This window comes from Syngnathoides biaculeatus, chromosome 11 (assembly GCF_019802595.1).
Source record: "Syngnathoides biaculeatus isolate LvHL_M chromosome 11, ASM1980259v1, whole genome shotgun sequence".
Lineage (NCBI taxonomy): Eukaryota > Metazoa > Chordata > Actinopteri > Syngnathiformes > Syngnathidae > Syngnathoides > Syngnathoides biaculeatus.
Genome location: NC_084650.1, coordinates 8,427,300 through 8,443,402, shown reverse-complemented (window position 1 = coordinate 8,443,402; position 16,103 = coordinate 8,427,300). Strand labels below are relative to the sequence as shown.

General features: G+C 48.2%; 1 protein-coding gene across 6 annotated transcripts in view; it reads right to left on the bottom strand.

The window, feature by feature from the left end:
• LOC133509237 (uncharacterized) overlaps positions 1 to 16,103 on the bottom strand; it is a 61,906-nt gene that overhangs the window by 44,791 nt on the left and 1,012 nt on the right. For 2 of the 6 annotated variants that reach the window (XM_061836112.1, XM_061836114.1), the window contains exon 2: positions 6,298 to 6,372. The exons of 2 other annotated variants lie outside the window; for them this stretch is intronic. In XM_061836112.1, coding sequence (XP_061692096.1) covers positions 6,298 to 6,372 — 75 coding nt within the window. Of the gene's footprint in view, positions 1 to 6,297; positions 6,373 to 6,891; positions 7,528 to 11,619; positions 11,796 to 16,103 lie in introns of those variants that run through there. 2 more of the 6 variants (XR_009797280.1, XR_009797277.1) reach the window with 2 other exon arrangements.

The window sequence follows — 16,103 nt, the reverse complement described above, 5'->3', positions numbered from 1 at the left end:
CCAGGCAATGGAGACTAGTTTCCATGTCCTGATCGACCCGTTCAGTCTGGCCATTGGACTCTGGGTGCTGACCCGAGGACACACTTGCCGTGGCTCCAATCAGCGAGCAAAACTCCCTCCAAAATCGTGAAACGAATTGGGGTCGCCTGTCTAACACCACATCGGTAGGCAAGCCGTGGTACCGAAACACTTTGTCCCAAGGAAACTCGGTGGTCTGCTTGGTGGAGGGGATTTTCGGCAGCGGAATGAAGTGAACCATTTTGAGAACCAATCCACTTTTGATAGCATGGCGGTGTGACCTTGTGAAGGTGGAAGACCGGTCATGAAATCTTGGGAGATGTGGGACCATGGTCGTCGAGGAACGGGCAGTGGAAGAAGCTCTCCAGCGGGCCGTTGCCGGGAGGGTTTGTCGGCAGCGCAACCTGGGCACGCAGACATATTCTCGTACATCTTTTTTGATGTTCGGCCACCAAAAGCGCTGTTCAACCACCGACCGCGTCTTGGCCATGCCTGGGTGACACACATTGCGGTTTGTGTAGACCCAGTCAATCACCTTCCCCCTCAGAGGAGGCACGCCATACAGTCTGTTTACAGGTCAATCTGCAGGACTGGAGGACTCTTTAAGTACTTCTTTCACTTGGACCTCGATCTCCCAAGTGAAGGTTGGCACGAAGCAGTTGTCCAGAAGAATCAGGGAGTGATTGGTTTCGTGCCACTCCCTCTCCTATATGTGCGACAGCGCATCAGGTTTCCCATTTTTGGACCCCGGCCGGTAGGACATAGTGAAGCGGAACCTAGTGAAAAAGAGGGACCACCTAGCTTGCCGGGCGTTCAGCCTCTTGGCGGTTTTTAGATATTCAAGGTTTTTATGGTCTGTCAGCACTAGGAAAGGGACCTGAGTGGCCTCCAACCAGTGTCTCCACTCCGCCATGGTTGTCTTGACAGCGAGCAACACCCGGTCTCCGATATCACAGTTCCATTCCGCTGGAGTCAGCCTCTTGGAGAGGAAAGCGCAGGGGTGTAGTCTCCCATCCCTGGAACTCTTCTGAGAAAGGACCACCCCTAATACCAGAATCTGATGCGTCCACCTCGACAATAAACTGCCTATCAGGGTCAGACAGGATGAGGACTGGGGCTAACATTAAGCAGCCCTTGAGCTTGCTGAAAGCTGCCTGGCAGGCCGGATGACAGTCGAAGGCACTGAGGGGAGAGGTGAGTGCATTCAAGTGGGCAGCTATATTGCTAAAATTCCAAATAAACTTGTGATAAAAGTTGGCAAACCCAATGAATCTCTGCACCTCTTTGCAATCTGTGGGAGTGGGCCACTAAAGGAGAGCCTCAACCTTCCCGGGTTCCATGCGGATTTTCCACTCCAGTAGGATAAAACCCAGGGACAAGATGGAGGGTTGGTGGAATTCGCACTTCTCTGCCTTCACGTACAGATCGTGCCAAAATAGCTGCTGCAGCATGGACCGGATGTGCCTGATATGGGAATCTTCGTCTGGGGAAAAAAAAAAAAATCAGTATGTCGTCAAGCGACACGAAAACATGCCTATTAAGCATCTTGCGCAGGACGTCATTGACGAAGTGCTGGAACACCGCTGGTGGATTCGTCAGTCCAAAAGGCATCACCAGGTACTCATAATGCCCCATGGGTGTGTTAAAGGCAGTTTTCCATTCGTCTCCCTCCCTAATGCGTACCAGGTGGTACGCGTTCCTCAGGTCCAGCTTAGTAAAAATCCTGGCTCCCTTCACCAGCTCGAAGGCAGTAGCGATTAGGGGAAGAGGGGACCTGTTTTTTATGGTGATGTCATTCAGCCCCTGGTGGTCAATGCAGGGATGCAGGGATTTATCCTTTTTCTTTACGAAAAAGAAGCCCGCTCCGGCGGGTGATGATGAGGGTCTGATGAGACCCGCGGCCAGCGACTACTCCACATAGTCCCTCATGGCTTGGTGTTAAGGGCCTGAAAGAGAGAAGAGTCTCCACCGCGGGGGTGAGGGGCCAGGCAGTAAATCAATACCACAGTCATTCGGTCGGTGAGGCGGAAGGGACTTCGCCTTAGCTTCAGAAAACACCTCCTTCAGATCCGAGGAGCAGGGAACAAGGTGAAATACGGCTCCTGTGGAGAGTCCCGGGGAGGATCCGAAGCGACTTGCGAAGCACGCGCCTCTGCATTTCGAACCCCACGACTTCATTTGTCCAGATGGCTAGTCAATGAGAGGGTTATGTTGCCTGAGCCAGAGACTCCCCAAGATGATGTCACTGCTTCGTGAATTGAACACGTGAAAACTCAAGCATTCAGTGTGTGTGTCTGGGAACGTCTTGTTTAAAGTCTGAGTGCAGTGAGTAACCTGGGACAAAAACTTGCCATTGGCTGCATAAGTGTGTCGGAGATGCTGCGTTCTAAAATTCTCTAAACCCAATAAGTCAGTTACTCGCAGGTTCAGGAGATTAGCGTCAGACCCAGAGTCAATGAATACTGTAGCCATGTATCAACGTTCTCCTGCACTTAAAGTCACCTGAAGCAGGGACCGCGTCAGACTCAGACTCACCATCGTGGATACCCCGAGTGTGGGTCATACGGGTTTGACTGAGCAGCGAGCCACGAGGTTGCCCAGGCCGTCCACAGTACCCCGGCGTCATTCCTCCGGGGAGCCGTGAACCCCCTCAACTTGCATAGCCTCCCCGTTTCAACACCCTGAATTGGTTGACGCGTGCTTTGTGATGCGAAGCTCCATTGGACGGCCCCCTGTAGCGCATCGACCCGCCCCTTTATTGCAAGCCTCTGGTTGACCGTCGAGGCAAGGGCGATGAGCGAGTCCAGGTCTGTGGGCACTTCCACTGCGATGAGGTGATTTTGGATTCCGGGCGAGAGACCCTGCAAGAATGCGTCGAGGAGTACTCCCTCGTTCCACCGGCTCTCTGCCACTCAGATGCGGAACTCGATGTTGTAATCCACGACGCGACATTTCCCTGCTGGAGCGAGATCATGGAAGCTTCCGCCTCACGTTCCGGAGAAGCATATTGGAACACTTGCGTCATTGCACACACAAAGGAGGTCCAGGAGTGGCAGGTTTCGGAAGCGGGGCTCCATAAGGATGTGGCCCAGGCCTCTGCTCTCCCTGTCAGGTGGGAGATCACGAATGGTATCCAGGAGTGGTCAATGGGGAAGGCGGAGGGCTGCAACTCAAAATGGAGATCACATAGGGCGAGGAAGGGTTTTAATGTTACCTGTGTCACCAGAGAACCACTCGGGTGAGGAGAGTGGCGTACACACAGTCCGCTGGACTTCATTGACCGGCAGGGGAGCGGGCGGAGACAGACTTGAACCCGGGGTGGCGGCGGCTGTCGGCAGACTGGCGTCGGCTGCGCTGGACATGGACGCAAACCACTTGTCCACCCGAGCACACATCTCCCGTAACTGGTGCCTAGTTGCCTGGAGAGTGGTTTCCTGCTCGACGATACGTCTTCCCTGGAGCTGCAGGGACTGGCGGAACGCAGCTGAGTCAGCTGGGTCCATGTTTTTGCCAGATTGTTCTGTCACGACCAGAACACGGGGTTGGACCCAAATGCACGACTCGGGAGACGCAGCGGCAGTTTGGGAAAGGCATTTATTCAGTCCAGTGTTGGGGATTACGCAGGCAGTCAACGGGAGCAGCAGTAAAAACAACGTCAGGTGTATGAGAAAGGTCAGTGGGCAGGCAGGAGTTGGTAGACGGGAGATCAGGAACAGGATTACGAGAGTGCGGGCATGAGGCATGAAGCAACGATCTGGCAAAGGCCAGACCGTACGTGTGGTTCTATATAACTGGGACGTAATTACTTGAGACGAGGCACAGGTGTGCGCCTCCGCCGAGTGCAGCAGGTGCGTGCCGCCTCGGGGACCGGTACGGCCAGGACAGGGACCATGACAGTATCAGTTGATCGGAAAGACCGAGAAATACTTCCATACAGATTTTAATCTGTGGCTGTAAATATTTCCGCCGAGCAGCGGAGCCGTGAACTGAGCCGTGAGCTCGTTCCCCGGCCGAGTGAGCTCCAGAGCTCACCAGGGTGTGAGTTTGGCCGCTCGGCTGTACATATTGTTGAATATTCGGTTGATTCATCGGGTGGAATGACGCGGAGTCTGACGAGCTCGCTCCACGGTGGAGCCGTGAGCTGAGCTCCACCAAGTGGCAGATCCGTGAGCTCGCTCCCCGATGGCGCTGCCGCTCGACGGAATTATTTACAGCAACCGGTTCAAATCTGTATTGAAGTATTCCTCTGTCTTCCCGATCAACCGATACTGCTATTTCTTCATCAGATGAGGATAAATCAGAGAAGCCAGCGCTGGGCATAATGGTGTCTCAATGTAATTGAGCATTTGGAATGGCACGTAACACGTCAAAGGTCATAGGACATGTGACTCGCAAAAATGGCAGCACCTCCGGAAAATTCGTAATTGTCAATAAAAATCTTCTCAATACACCATTAAATGAGAGATGATTTAACATCAGGTGTCTGTGTTTCCGACACACTGGTTAATTTAGTTGTAGTTTGTGAAGTGTTGTACTCCTCAGTCTTCTTTTTGTAGCCCACCTTAGCCACTTTGATGCCTCTCTAAGTCACATCTGGCAGTGCTGTAATGTGCCTTGTCCCTTGACCTGAAAGCAGTGTTGCGCCTGAGTGCCTTAATCTCTCAGGTCATCCAGGGATTTTGGTTGAGGAAAACCCAGATCCGTTTATTGAAAGTCACAGTATCTATGTAGTGTTTGAGAACAGTATCTGTATGTTCCTAGAGATTCTGGTGTTTGAATAATTCCCAAACAGTGCGTGAAAAACTGTCCTACTTCCGAGAGAGTGCATTCTCAGGCCATGTTGTAATTATCTTTGTTTGAGGCCTTGTTTGTGTTTGTGGGTGGATGTATATGTATATAAACATGATTAGATCCAGCAAGATGCGGGAGTGGGTTGGCCCTGTATGCATGTTTAATGTTGGCGTATAAACGTGGTCCAGGGTTTACGCTCCTCTTATAGGACACTTCACATACTGGACGCATTTGGGTAGAACAGTTTTTAAACATCCTTGATTGAAGTCACCAGCAAAAAAAAAAAAAAAAAAAAAAAACAACTCTGTCCGGGTGGGCGGTCTGCTCGTGAAACTGCAGCATTGGCGATTTGCGGATGTAGCCACGTCTCCATGATGAAAATACAGTAACATTCTAGTTCCGGGCAAAACTGTTCGTGGCTAGTTGTAATTGCAATTAATCCATTTTGTGGGTAAAGGTTCTTGCATGGGTAACGGTGGTCTGTAGGTTGCTTCCTTAGCCTAGCAGCCAGGCCCAACTGACATCCTCACTTTTGTTTACGCTCCCTCCCCCTTCTCCGTCACTTGCTTGGTAGACCGGCTGGTCATGGAGATCTCGGTGGACTCGCAATGTCCTCTGGAATATTGTTTTTGTTTTGATGTTCATTTCTGATTGATACGTTTTGCTTCAGTCCCAGAACAATCAGGCCCTGGACGCAATAGGTGAATGTGGCTTCCACAAAGAGCGACAAAATATTTAAGAAGAAAAAGCACCAAATTGAAGAGCTAAGAGCTGCTGCACCTGTGTGCGCCGCCATGTTTATCCACAAGGTGCCCTGCAATTGGCTGGAAACCAGTTCAAGTGTGTACACCTTCTCCTGACCGATGAAAGCTTGGATTAGCTCCAGCACTCCCACGACCCTCATGAGGATAAGTGGCTCAGAAAATGGACAGATGAGCCATGTCATGACTCACTTATGCTTATCATATGTTTTTGTTAAATTACACTGAATAAAAGTCCATTTTGTTTATATGCAATTTGATTTTAGTTTTTGGCACCAATTAATCATGAAAACCAAGGTTCCACTGTACCTCATTCTAGATAGCCTTGCCCAGAACTAACAAAAATGGAGGAAAAACAGAGGAGGGAAGGTGACAACATCAAATGATAAACCCAGTCTTTTGCAGCCAGTCAAGATGACTTGCACAGGAATGCACTCATCAGAATAGACGTGATGAGTCCAGCAAGCAAAATGTAATGCTTGGCTTGATGCCTGCATTCACTAATTGAATTGCACACGGACCATGCTGCACAACTGAAGTGCAAGAGAGTGAATTTTCTCCGTTGTTTATAACAAGCATCTTCCTTTACATTGCATCAACAAATTTAAGGAGCCACATTGTGGTTTAATGAAAGGCAAACTCTGTATATACATTCAGGATATTTAAGCCTTTATTATTTATTAGTTTATGACTAACTAAACCAAACAAGAACTTCACAAATGCTTACCAGTCTTTTTTTCCATCACGAGGCAAATCCTGCTCCCTGCGTGCTCAGCACTTTCTTCATGGCCAGCTATTTCGTCTGCATTCGAATGTGTATGCTGTCTAATTGGCTCAAATTGATAATGCATTTACAAAGCTCATATTCTTCACTGTCTTCATGGGACCCTTCAGAGGGAAAAAACGGTTTGAATGCCTGCTTTTTTTGACTTTCAATGATCTGTAGCGCTTTCCCGACGGAAGGCTCTGTAAGAGCTGGTGGCCAGGATGTGGAGGGTCTGAAAGGATCCTGCCTGCTCTGGACCTAGTTCGCATTGTGTGCAAGTCCTCGATAGTTGGTACCGTGGTGCCAACAATCCGTTCAGAGGTTTTGATTGTTTGTTGCAACCCAAGTTTGTCCTTTTTGTGCCGGGCCCAAACGAGGCTGTGATGGAGGTACACAGTACAGATAAGTTTTTATGGGCGCTGCCATTTTGGGAGCCACATGACCTACTTGCGCGGATGTGACGTATTCTGTGTGTAAACAAAGAAATCATGGCCAATTTGTAGTGTAATCACATGCAGAACCACCACCATCAAACTCGTAAAAATGCCCCACTGTATCGCAAAATTCTGCCATAATTCGGATAGAAATAATCCGAGGAAGGCTCGTTGGCATATTATGCCCAGTAAGAAAAAGAAACATTTAGGGATCCCCTAGCTAGTGTTGTTGCCCTGAGCCGTACGACATGCCATACATATTTGCGCATTTATTTAAGACCAACACGTTTTGAGTACAATAGGTCTGAATTCTTTTAAATAACATTGTTATGAAGTTGCTAACCATCCATCCATCCATTCATTATCTACTGTTTTTCCGGGCCGGGTCGTGGGGGAAGTAGCTTCAGCAGGGATACCTAGACTTCCCTTTCCCCAGCAACTTCTTCCAACTCTTCCAGAGGGATCCTCCAAGCCAGCCAGCGTGTCCTGGGTCGTCCTAGGCGTCTCTTCCCAGTGGTACATCCCCGGAACACCTCACCATGGAGGCATCCAGGAGTCATCTGAATCAGATGCCCCAGCCACCTCATCTGGGTCCTCTCAATGCCGAGGAGCAGCGGCTCGTCACTGAGTCCCTCCCTGACGACTGAGCTTCACAGCTTATCTCAAAGGGGGAGCCCGGACATCCTCCAGATGAAATTCATTCCAGCTTCTTGTATCCGGGATCTTGTTCTTTTGGTCATTACCCACAGCTCATGCCCTAAGGGTAGGAACATAGATCAACTGTTAAATTGAGAGCTTCGCCTTTCGACTTTACAACAACGGACTGATACAAAGTCCGCATCACTGCAGACACTGCACCGATCCGTCCGATCTCCCGCTCCATTCTTCCCTCACTTGTGAACAAGACCCCAAAATATTTGAACTCCTCCACTTGGAGTAGGATGTCATCCTTGACCTGGAGAGGGCACACCACCATTTTCCTACTGAGGACCAAAGCCCCGGATTTGTAGGTGTTGATTCTCATCCCAGCTTTTTCACATTCAGCTGCTAATTGCTGCAGTGAGAGCTGGAGATCACGGCTTGATGAAGCCAACAGAACCACATCATCTGCAAAGAGCAGAGATGCGATGGCGATGCTGATGCCACCAAACCGGACACCCAAGCCTATAGATTCTGTCCACAAAATCGGTGACAAAGGCCAGCCATGGTGGAGCCCAACTCTCACCGGAAACGAGTCCGACTTATTGCCGGCAATGCGCGCCAAACTCAGGTCGTTTCCGGGGGTTCGGTACCCCATACTCCCAAAGAACCCCCAACAGGACTCTCCGAGGGGTACGGTCGAACGCCTTCTCCAACTCTACAAAACACATGTCGACTGGTTGGGCGAACTCCCATCAACCCTCGAGGATCCTGCCGAGGGTGTAGAGCTGGTCCACTGTTCCACGGCTATGACGAAAACCACTTTGGTCCTCCTGAATCAGAGATTTGACTTCCCAACGGACCCTCTTCTCCAGTGTCCTTGAGTAGACCTTACCGGGGGTGTGTGTGTGTGTGGGGGGGGGGGGCTGCGGAGTGAGATCACTCTATAGTTGGAACACACTCTCCGGTCACCCTTCTTGAAAAGAGGGACCACCACCCCAGTCTTCCAATCCAGAGGCACTGTCACTGATGTCAATGCGATGTTGCAGAAGCGTGTCAACCAGGACAGCCCCACAACATCCAGAGCCTTTAGTAACACCGGGCAAATCTCATCCACCCAGGGGCCTTGCCACCAAGGAGCTTTTTAACCACCTTGGTGACCTCAACGCCAGAGATAGAAGAGCCCGCCTCAGAGCACCCAAACTCAGCTTCCTCGCGGGAAGGCGTGTTGGTGGAATTGAGGAGGTCTGCGGAATATTCTCCCCACCGACTCACAAAATTCCGAGTTGAAGTCAGCAGTGCCCCATCTTCCCTATACGCAGTGTTCACGGTGCACTGCTTCCCCCTTCTGTGATGCTGGATGGTGGACCAGAATTTCCTTGAAGCTGTCTTGAAGTAATTCTCCATGACCTCACTGAACTCTTCCCACGCCCGGGTTTTTTTCTCAGCGACCACCAAAGCTGTATTCCGCTTGCCCGATAGGACTCCTTCTTCAGCTTGACAGCATCCCTCACTGTTGCTGTCCACCAACATGTTCGTGGGTTGCCGCCACCGACCACCTTACGGCCACAGCTCCAGTTGGCTTCCTCAGCAATGGAGGTGCGGAACTCAATGTCCCCTGCCTCCTCTGGGACGTGAGCAAAGGTCTTTCGGAGGTGGGAGTTGAAATTCCTTTTGACAAGGGGAATCTTATTGCTTTTCCCAGCTGTCCCTGACAATACATTTGGGCCTGCCACATCGGTCTGTCATCTTCCCCCACCATTAGACCCAACTCACCACCAGGTGGTGATCAGTTGACAGCTCCGCCCCTATCTTCAGCCGACTGTCCAAGACATGTGGTCGCAAGTCCGATGACACGACCACAAAGTCGATCATCAAACTGCAACCTCGGATGTCCTGGTGCCAGGTACACAAGTGAACATCCATATGCTTGAACATTGTGTTTCTTATGGACAATCCGTGATGAGCACAGAAGTCCAGTAACAGAACACTCGAGTTCTGATCGGGGGGCCATTCTTCCCAATCACGCCCTTGCAGGTCTCACTGTCATTGCCCACATGGGCATTGAAGTCCCCCACCAGAATGATGGAGTCGCCAGAGGAGGCGCTCTCCAGCACTCCCTCTAAGGACTCCAAAAAGTGTGGGTACTCTGAACTGCTGTTTGGTGCATAAGCACAAACAACTATCAGGACCTGTACCTGCAGACGGAGGGAGGCTACCCTCACATCCACTGGGGTAAACCCAAATGTACAGGCCCGAACCAGGGGGCAATAAGTATACCCACACCTGCTTGGCATCTCTCCCTGGAGGAAACTCCAGAGTGGAACAGAGTCCAACCTGTCTCAAGAGTAGTGGTGTCAAAGCCAAAGCAGTGCATAGAGGCGAGTCTGCTTATATCTAGTCGGAACTTCTTGACCTCACCCACCAACTCGGGCTCCTTCCCTGCCAAAGAGGTGACATTCCAAGTCCCGAGAGCTAGTTTCTGTAGCTGGGGATCGGATTGCCAGGTCCCGGCCTTTGGCCACCCCACAACTTACTTCGCACCCGACCCATATGGCCCCTCTCACAGGTGGTGAGCCCATGGGAAGGGAGACCTATGCTGGGGATCGGATTGCCAGGTCCCGGCCTTTGGCCACCCCACAACTTGCTTCGCACCCGACCCATATGGCCCCTCTCACAGGTGGTGAGCCCATGGGAAGGGAGACCTATGTTACCCTTTTGGGCTGTGCCCAGCCGAGACCTATGGGTGAGGTCCGGCTACCAGGTGAGGGCAAGTGAAACCAAGATCTAATTTTTGGACTCATCGTAGGGGTTTTCGAGTCGTACTTTGTCTGGTCCCTCACTGAGGACCTGTTTGCCATGGGTGACCCGACTTGGAGGCATGAGGCCCCAGACAACTTGCTCTTAGGATCATCACACACAAATGCCTCCACCACAATAAGTTGACGGCTCAAAGAGGGGTGTTGCTAATGATGACAAAAGTACTTACCATGAATGCACCTTCTTATGCTTTCATACATCTTGCAGGTGTTTCGACTTCCATCCATTAACTGTGAATGTAATTCAATTTGATTAGCCGTCATGATGGTACGACGGTGAACAGTTCTTGCCGACAAAAGCATGTCATTTATTCGTTTGATTATCTTGTCTTTATGTAAAGTTGGCAAAATGTTGATTGGCAACGTCGATTACGAATGCTTCGGCATACTCCCCATCTGTGAAGTTAAACACAGCAGAATTCACCCTCACCACAAGCACTGTCCATTCTTGTTGAAGATTTCAGTACTCCTCATTTTTTTTCTTTGAGCGACCTTTGTCAAAAGCTTATTGTTCCACAGAACTGGTGTTCGAACGTTCTGCACCTGTGGTTAGTTAGTTCGTCAGAGTCCACGTCATTCCCATCTGAAAATCCATCCAAATATTCACCATTATTTACAGGCTCAAATCTGTATGGACGTATTCCTCCATCTTCCCACTCAACCGCTGCTGCTCTTTCTTCAGTAGATGAGGATAAATCCAAGGAATCAGCGCTGTTCGTGATTGTGTGTTCCTTTTTTTTGCGCACGGGAGATGTCACTGCCTGATTTTTAAGTCGTGTGACTCCCAAAATGGCGGCGCCCATGAAAATTCATAATTGACGATAAAAATCTTCTCAAAACACCATTGAATGATGTTGGATTAACCTCAAATTTTCAAAGTACAGTACAAAGGACATGACCTATCGGATTAAGGCTTTTTCAGCGGAGTATTTGTTTAAGGTTACAGAGAAACTTTCCTTTGTAATATAACTAAGAAACATTTGAAACATGTTAAAACAGAAAATACATAACCGAAAACAGAAAAATACAACATGTCAAACAATTTTACACTCTGGAAAGTGCATCAGCACAAACATTGTCTCGACCTTTAATGGCTCCGATTTTTGCGGTCAAGAACAACCTTGTCTGCTAACCGGTTTCCTCCCACATCCCAAAAACATGCAACATTAATTGGACACTCTCAATTGCCCCGAGGTGTGATTGTGAGTGCGGCTGTTTGGCTCCATGTGCCCTGGGATTGCCTGGCAACCAATTCAGGGTGTACCCTCCCTCCTGCTCGTTGACAGCTGGGATAGGTTCCTGCACTCCCCGCAACACTCGGGAGGATAAGCGGCAAAGAAAATGGATGGATGGATGCATCTATGTACACATAATTCCCCCTAAGTCTCTAATGTGATAATTAAAGCAATTTTATTTCGTAATTATAATAATAATTATAATCCATCATCTGCCGCTTATCCATGGTCTGGTCACGGCGCAGTAGCTTTAGCAGAGATGCCCACTGTTTCCTTTCCCAAGCCACTTCATCCAACTCTTTTGAGGTGGCTCGACATTGAATGAGACGTGCCTGGAACACACACCGCACCAGGGAGTCATTCGAATGATGAAGATGATGAGCAATACAATGAAGTTATGGGAAAGAGTAGTGGAGGCCAGACATGGCCAAGACCAAATAGAGTCCATCTTTCTAATTGTTCCTCCGCCTGCTCCCTGCTTTCACTGCAGATCACTTTTTACTTTTGCCCTACGTCGCATCTCATTGTATTCTTTACGCCTCTCCTCAGTCCTCTCCGTGTGCCACTTCTTCGCTAATCTCTTACCTTGGATGACTTATTTTGGCGTTCCACCACCAAGTCTCCTTCTCCCCTTTTCTACCAGAAGAAACCCCAAGTACTCTCCTGCCAGCCTCTCTGAATACCTTGGCAATTGTATTCCAGTCTTCAGGGAGCTCTTCCTGTCCATCTCGAGCCCGTCTCACCTTTTTCTGGAAGGCTACACAACATTCTTCCTTTCTCAACTTCCACCACCTGATTCTCTTCTCGACCTTTGGCTGCTTAATCTTCCTGCCCACTACCAGAGTCATCCTACACACCACCATCCTATGCTGTCGAGCTACACGCTCTCCCACCACAACCTTACAATCAGTAACCTCCTTCACATTACATCGCCTGCACAAAATATAATCCACCTGCGTGCTCCTACCTCTGTTCCTATCTCTTCTGGAAATAAGTGTTCACCACTGCCAATTCCATCCTTTTTGCAAAGTCCACCACCATCTGACCCTCAAAGTTCCTTTGCTGAATGCCGTACTTACCCATCACTTCTTCATCACCCCTGTTTCCTTCGCCAACATGTCCATTGAAATCTGCACTAATCAGAACTCTCTCTCTCTCTCTCTCTCTCAGTGTCAGGTTCACCAATCAGACATTCATTAAAAAGGACAAAAAAGGAAGCAAAGACATCAGTTCAAGTCTCACGAGGAGAGAGGAGAGGAACTGTCTCGTACAATTCACCACTGCACTCTCTGATTATGTTCTCCTCAGCACCTCGATTTAGTTTTAAGACACCCCTTATTTACATGGATGTGACAAAAAGGAGACGACAAGCAAAACAGTTTGAAACAAAGTGTACATGTGTTCATGTGCGTGTGCATGTGTGGAAGATTGCTGAATACATGTGTGGTCATCATTTCTTTAACAGGCAGCAGTTCTAACAGTTCTGATGATGAGATGTTTTTGTTCTTGCTATCTCCTGCTTGGAGGCTCCCACGTTATCTAGAGCAGAGCAAAGCATTTCTTTATTGGAAGCAGATGTATGATAATTATGATCACAATTATTCCTACACTGAGGGACAACGTCATCTAGTTCCTTCCAAAATTTTTTTTTCAACTCAAGGTCACATCCTACTTGTGGGGCATAGCTGCTAATCAAATTATACACAATACCCTCAACTTCAAATTTCAGCCTCATCACTCAATCTGATACGCTTTTCAACTCCAAGACATTCTTAGCAAGCTATTCCTTTAAAATAACCCCTACTCCTTTTCTCTTCCCATTTACTCCATGGTAAATAATTTAAACCCTGCTCCTCAGCTTCTAGCCTTACTCCGTTTCCAATTCCTCTCTTGGGTGGACAATACATCAACCTTTCTCCTCATTATCACGTCAACTAACTCCTGAGCTTTGCCTGTCATAGTCCCAACATTCAAAGTCCCTACACACAGTTTTAGGGATTGTGCATGCCTCTTCTGCTGTCGACTATGTTGCTTTCCTCCTCTTTTTTGTCTTCGACCTACATTACCTGAATTTCTACCTTTGCCTTGCAAATTAACAGTGCTGGGGGCGGGCGTAGTTAGCCTGGCCCACGACCTCTCAGCTATGGAAGTCATTTGATGAATGCTCATATATGTTTCACACAGTTTTACACCGGATGCCCTTCCTGCTGCAACCCTCTGCATTTATCGGGGCTTGGGACCGGCCTCCAGGATGCACAGGAATTGTGCACCCCTTCTGGCTGCAGATAGACAAAAACAAATCAACAATCAACAATCAACAAAGTCAGCATATATGATACACAATTAACACACTACCTAGTCTATGTTAAAGTCAGATAAAAGCAATCAAATCTACAAAGTCAACACATAAGATGCTCAATTTACATACTACTTAATTAAAGTTCAAGTCAGATAAAAGCTATCAAATAAACACAGTCAGCACATAAGATACACAAATCACATACTACCTGTGTAAAAACATAATGGATATGACGATTCGAAGGATATAAATATATAAAGTTGTTTGCGTGCTAGGCTAAACTTGGGCCAAGCAGCTTCTACGCGAACAATACGGCTCGTGTTTGGGTACTAACATAAGACTTGTTAAATTTCCTATAAGTCCTCATGTCCCTTGTTGTACCCGTTGTTTAGGTCGTACACGTTATGAAGGTAAACACGTTCAATGCTCCTTCAACAGCACTGTTTGATCGCAAACGTTACTCATTGCTAGCAGCAAAGCCAAGGTGGTCTGAGCCCATAGGCATGTTTAAATTGGTATAAGTAAGTAAGTAAGTAAGTACTCACGGTCCTCGTTGTAAGTACTCACTATTGAATGTTTAACTCCACAGCAGATATTTGATTACATACGTAGCTTGGTTTTCCCGAGCTAGGCTAGGCTAGGCCACGCAGCTTCATCATGAATGCAAGCGGCTCCAATATGGGCACAAAGATTATACAGATGATGATTTTAGTCCACTGAAGTCAGCAGGGGCGTCCCACATCAAGGACTCACAACATTCGGTCCAAATTTAGCAGGATTTAGTTTGTGAAGGGTTGCGCAGGTCAGAGCCTTTTCGGTTTGTTGTCACCAGTTCGGAAACCGGAGACAATCACGATGTTGTGAAAGTACTGAAACATTTGTAATTATGAGTGTACCCCTTTAAGCGTGGAGAGCGCCGGTGTAGGGTAAACTAGGCAGGAGAGTGTGTGGCTGAGCCGCATGTCGTTCAGAGAAAGTTCCATGTGCTGCTGAAACGTTCATGAAACATTGCCTAAAAGAACCTACTTCTACTTTTCATTTTTTACGGTATGTATGTGGATCGTGCCATTGGGTGTAGCATCCAGTCATCCCTCTCTCATTGAATCACATTGCAAAATACCACAAACTGAATACTTGTAGCGTGACATGGTGGCTCAGCTGGAAAGCATTGGCTTCACAGTTCTGAGGTCCCAGGTTCAATCCTGGACCTGCCTGCGTGGGTTTTTTTCCGGGCACTCCAGCTTCCTCCCACATCCCAAAAACATGCAACATTAATTGGACACACTAGATTTTCCCCAAGTGTGATTGTGAGTGCGGATGTTTGTCTCGATGTGCCCTGCGATTGGCTGGCAACCAGTTTAGGGTTTACCCTACCTCCTGCCTGTTGACAGCCGGGATAAACTCCAGCACTCCCTGTGACCCTCGTGAGGATAAGCGGCTAAGAAAATGGATGGATGGGTGGATGTAACACAGAATATCTGTGCGCAGAGACCACATTGGTGGTGTGCAATTGCACACACACGCATCTTACAGGGAACATTTGCTTATGTCTCTTTTTATTTGTTTGTTTGTTTGTTTTTGGCACGCCATCACGCAATTGGCCAAGACTGTCTTGCAATCAACCCACCCCTGTCCTAGATTAATACTTGGATATTATCACAGCGTATGTCAGTTCCTGTGAGGAGGTGTATATACCGACAAAAATTTTTGGCACGTTAAACAACAACAAGCCGTGCTTTCCAGTCAGAGTTAGGCAACTCCGTCAGGTTAAAGAGGTTGCATATTGTACCAGGGATAGTGCAATGTAAAATCGAACAAAAAAAAAACATCTGCCTAAAGAAATTAACATCGCAAAGAGGGATTATGCAGCAAAACTGGAACCACTCCAAATCAGTCTGGCACAAATTAAAATCGCTAACTAATTACAAGAGATTATCCCCACCAATAGACAAGACTGGGCTGGGTGACAACCTGAACAGGTTTTACTTCAGGTTTGAAAACAACACTTTGACTCCACACATCCATCAAGTCGCACTGCTGACCAATTCAACCAATTCAATTCCTCCGTTGACCATCAATGAAAAGGACATGAGGCCGATCTTCTAACATAAAAAGCTCAACCAACTGGCTGCCCAGGTCTTGTGTCTTGTGTCCCCATCCTGCCACAAAGTCTGCACAGACCAACTTGCTCCAGTCTTCACAAATATCTTCAACAGTTCTCTAGAACTGTGTGAAGTAATATACTGCCTCAAGCAGTCCATCATCCTCATAATCCCCGAGAAATCTGCAATCTCGGGTCTAAATGACTGCAGGCCTTCTGCATTGACATTTGTGGTCATGA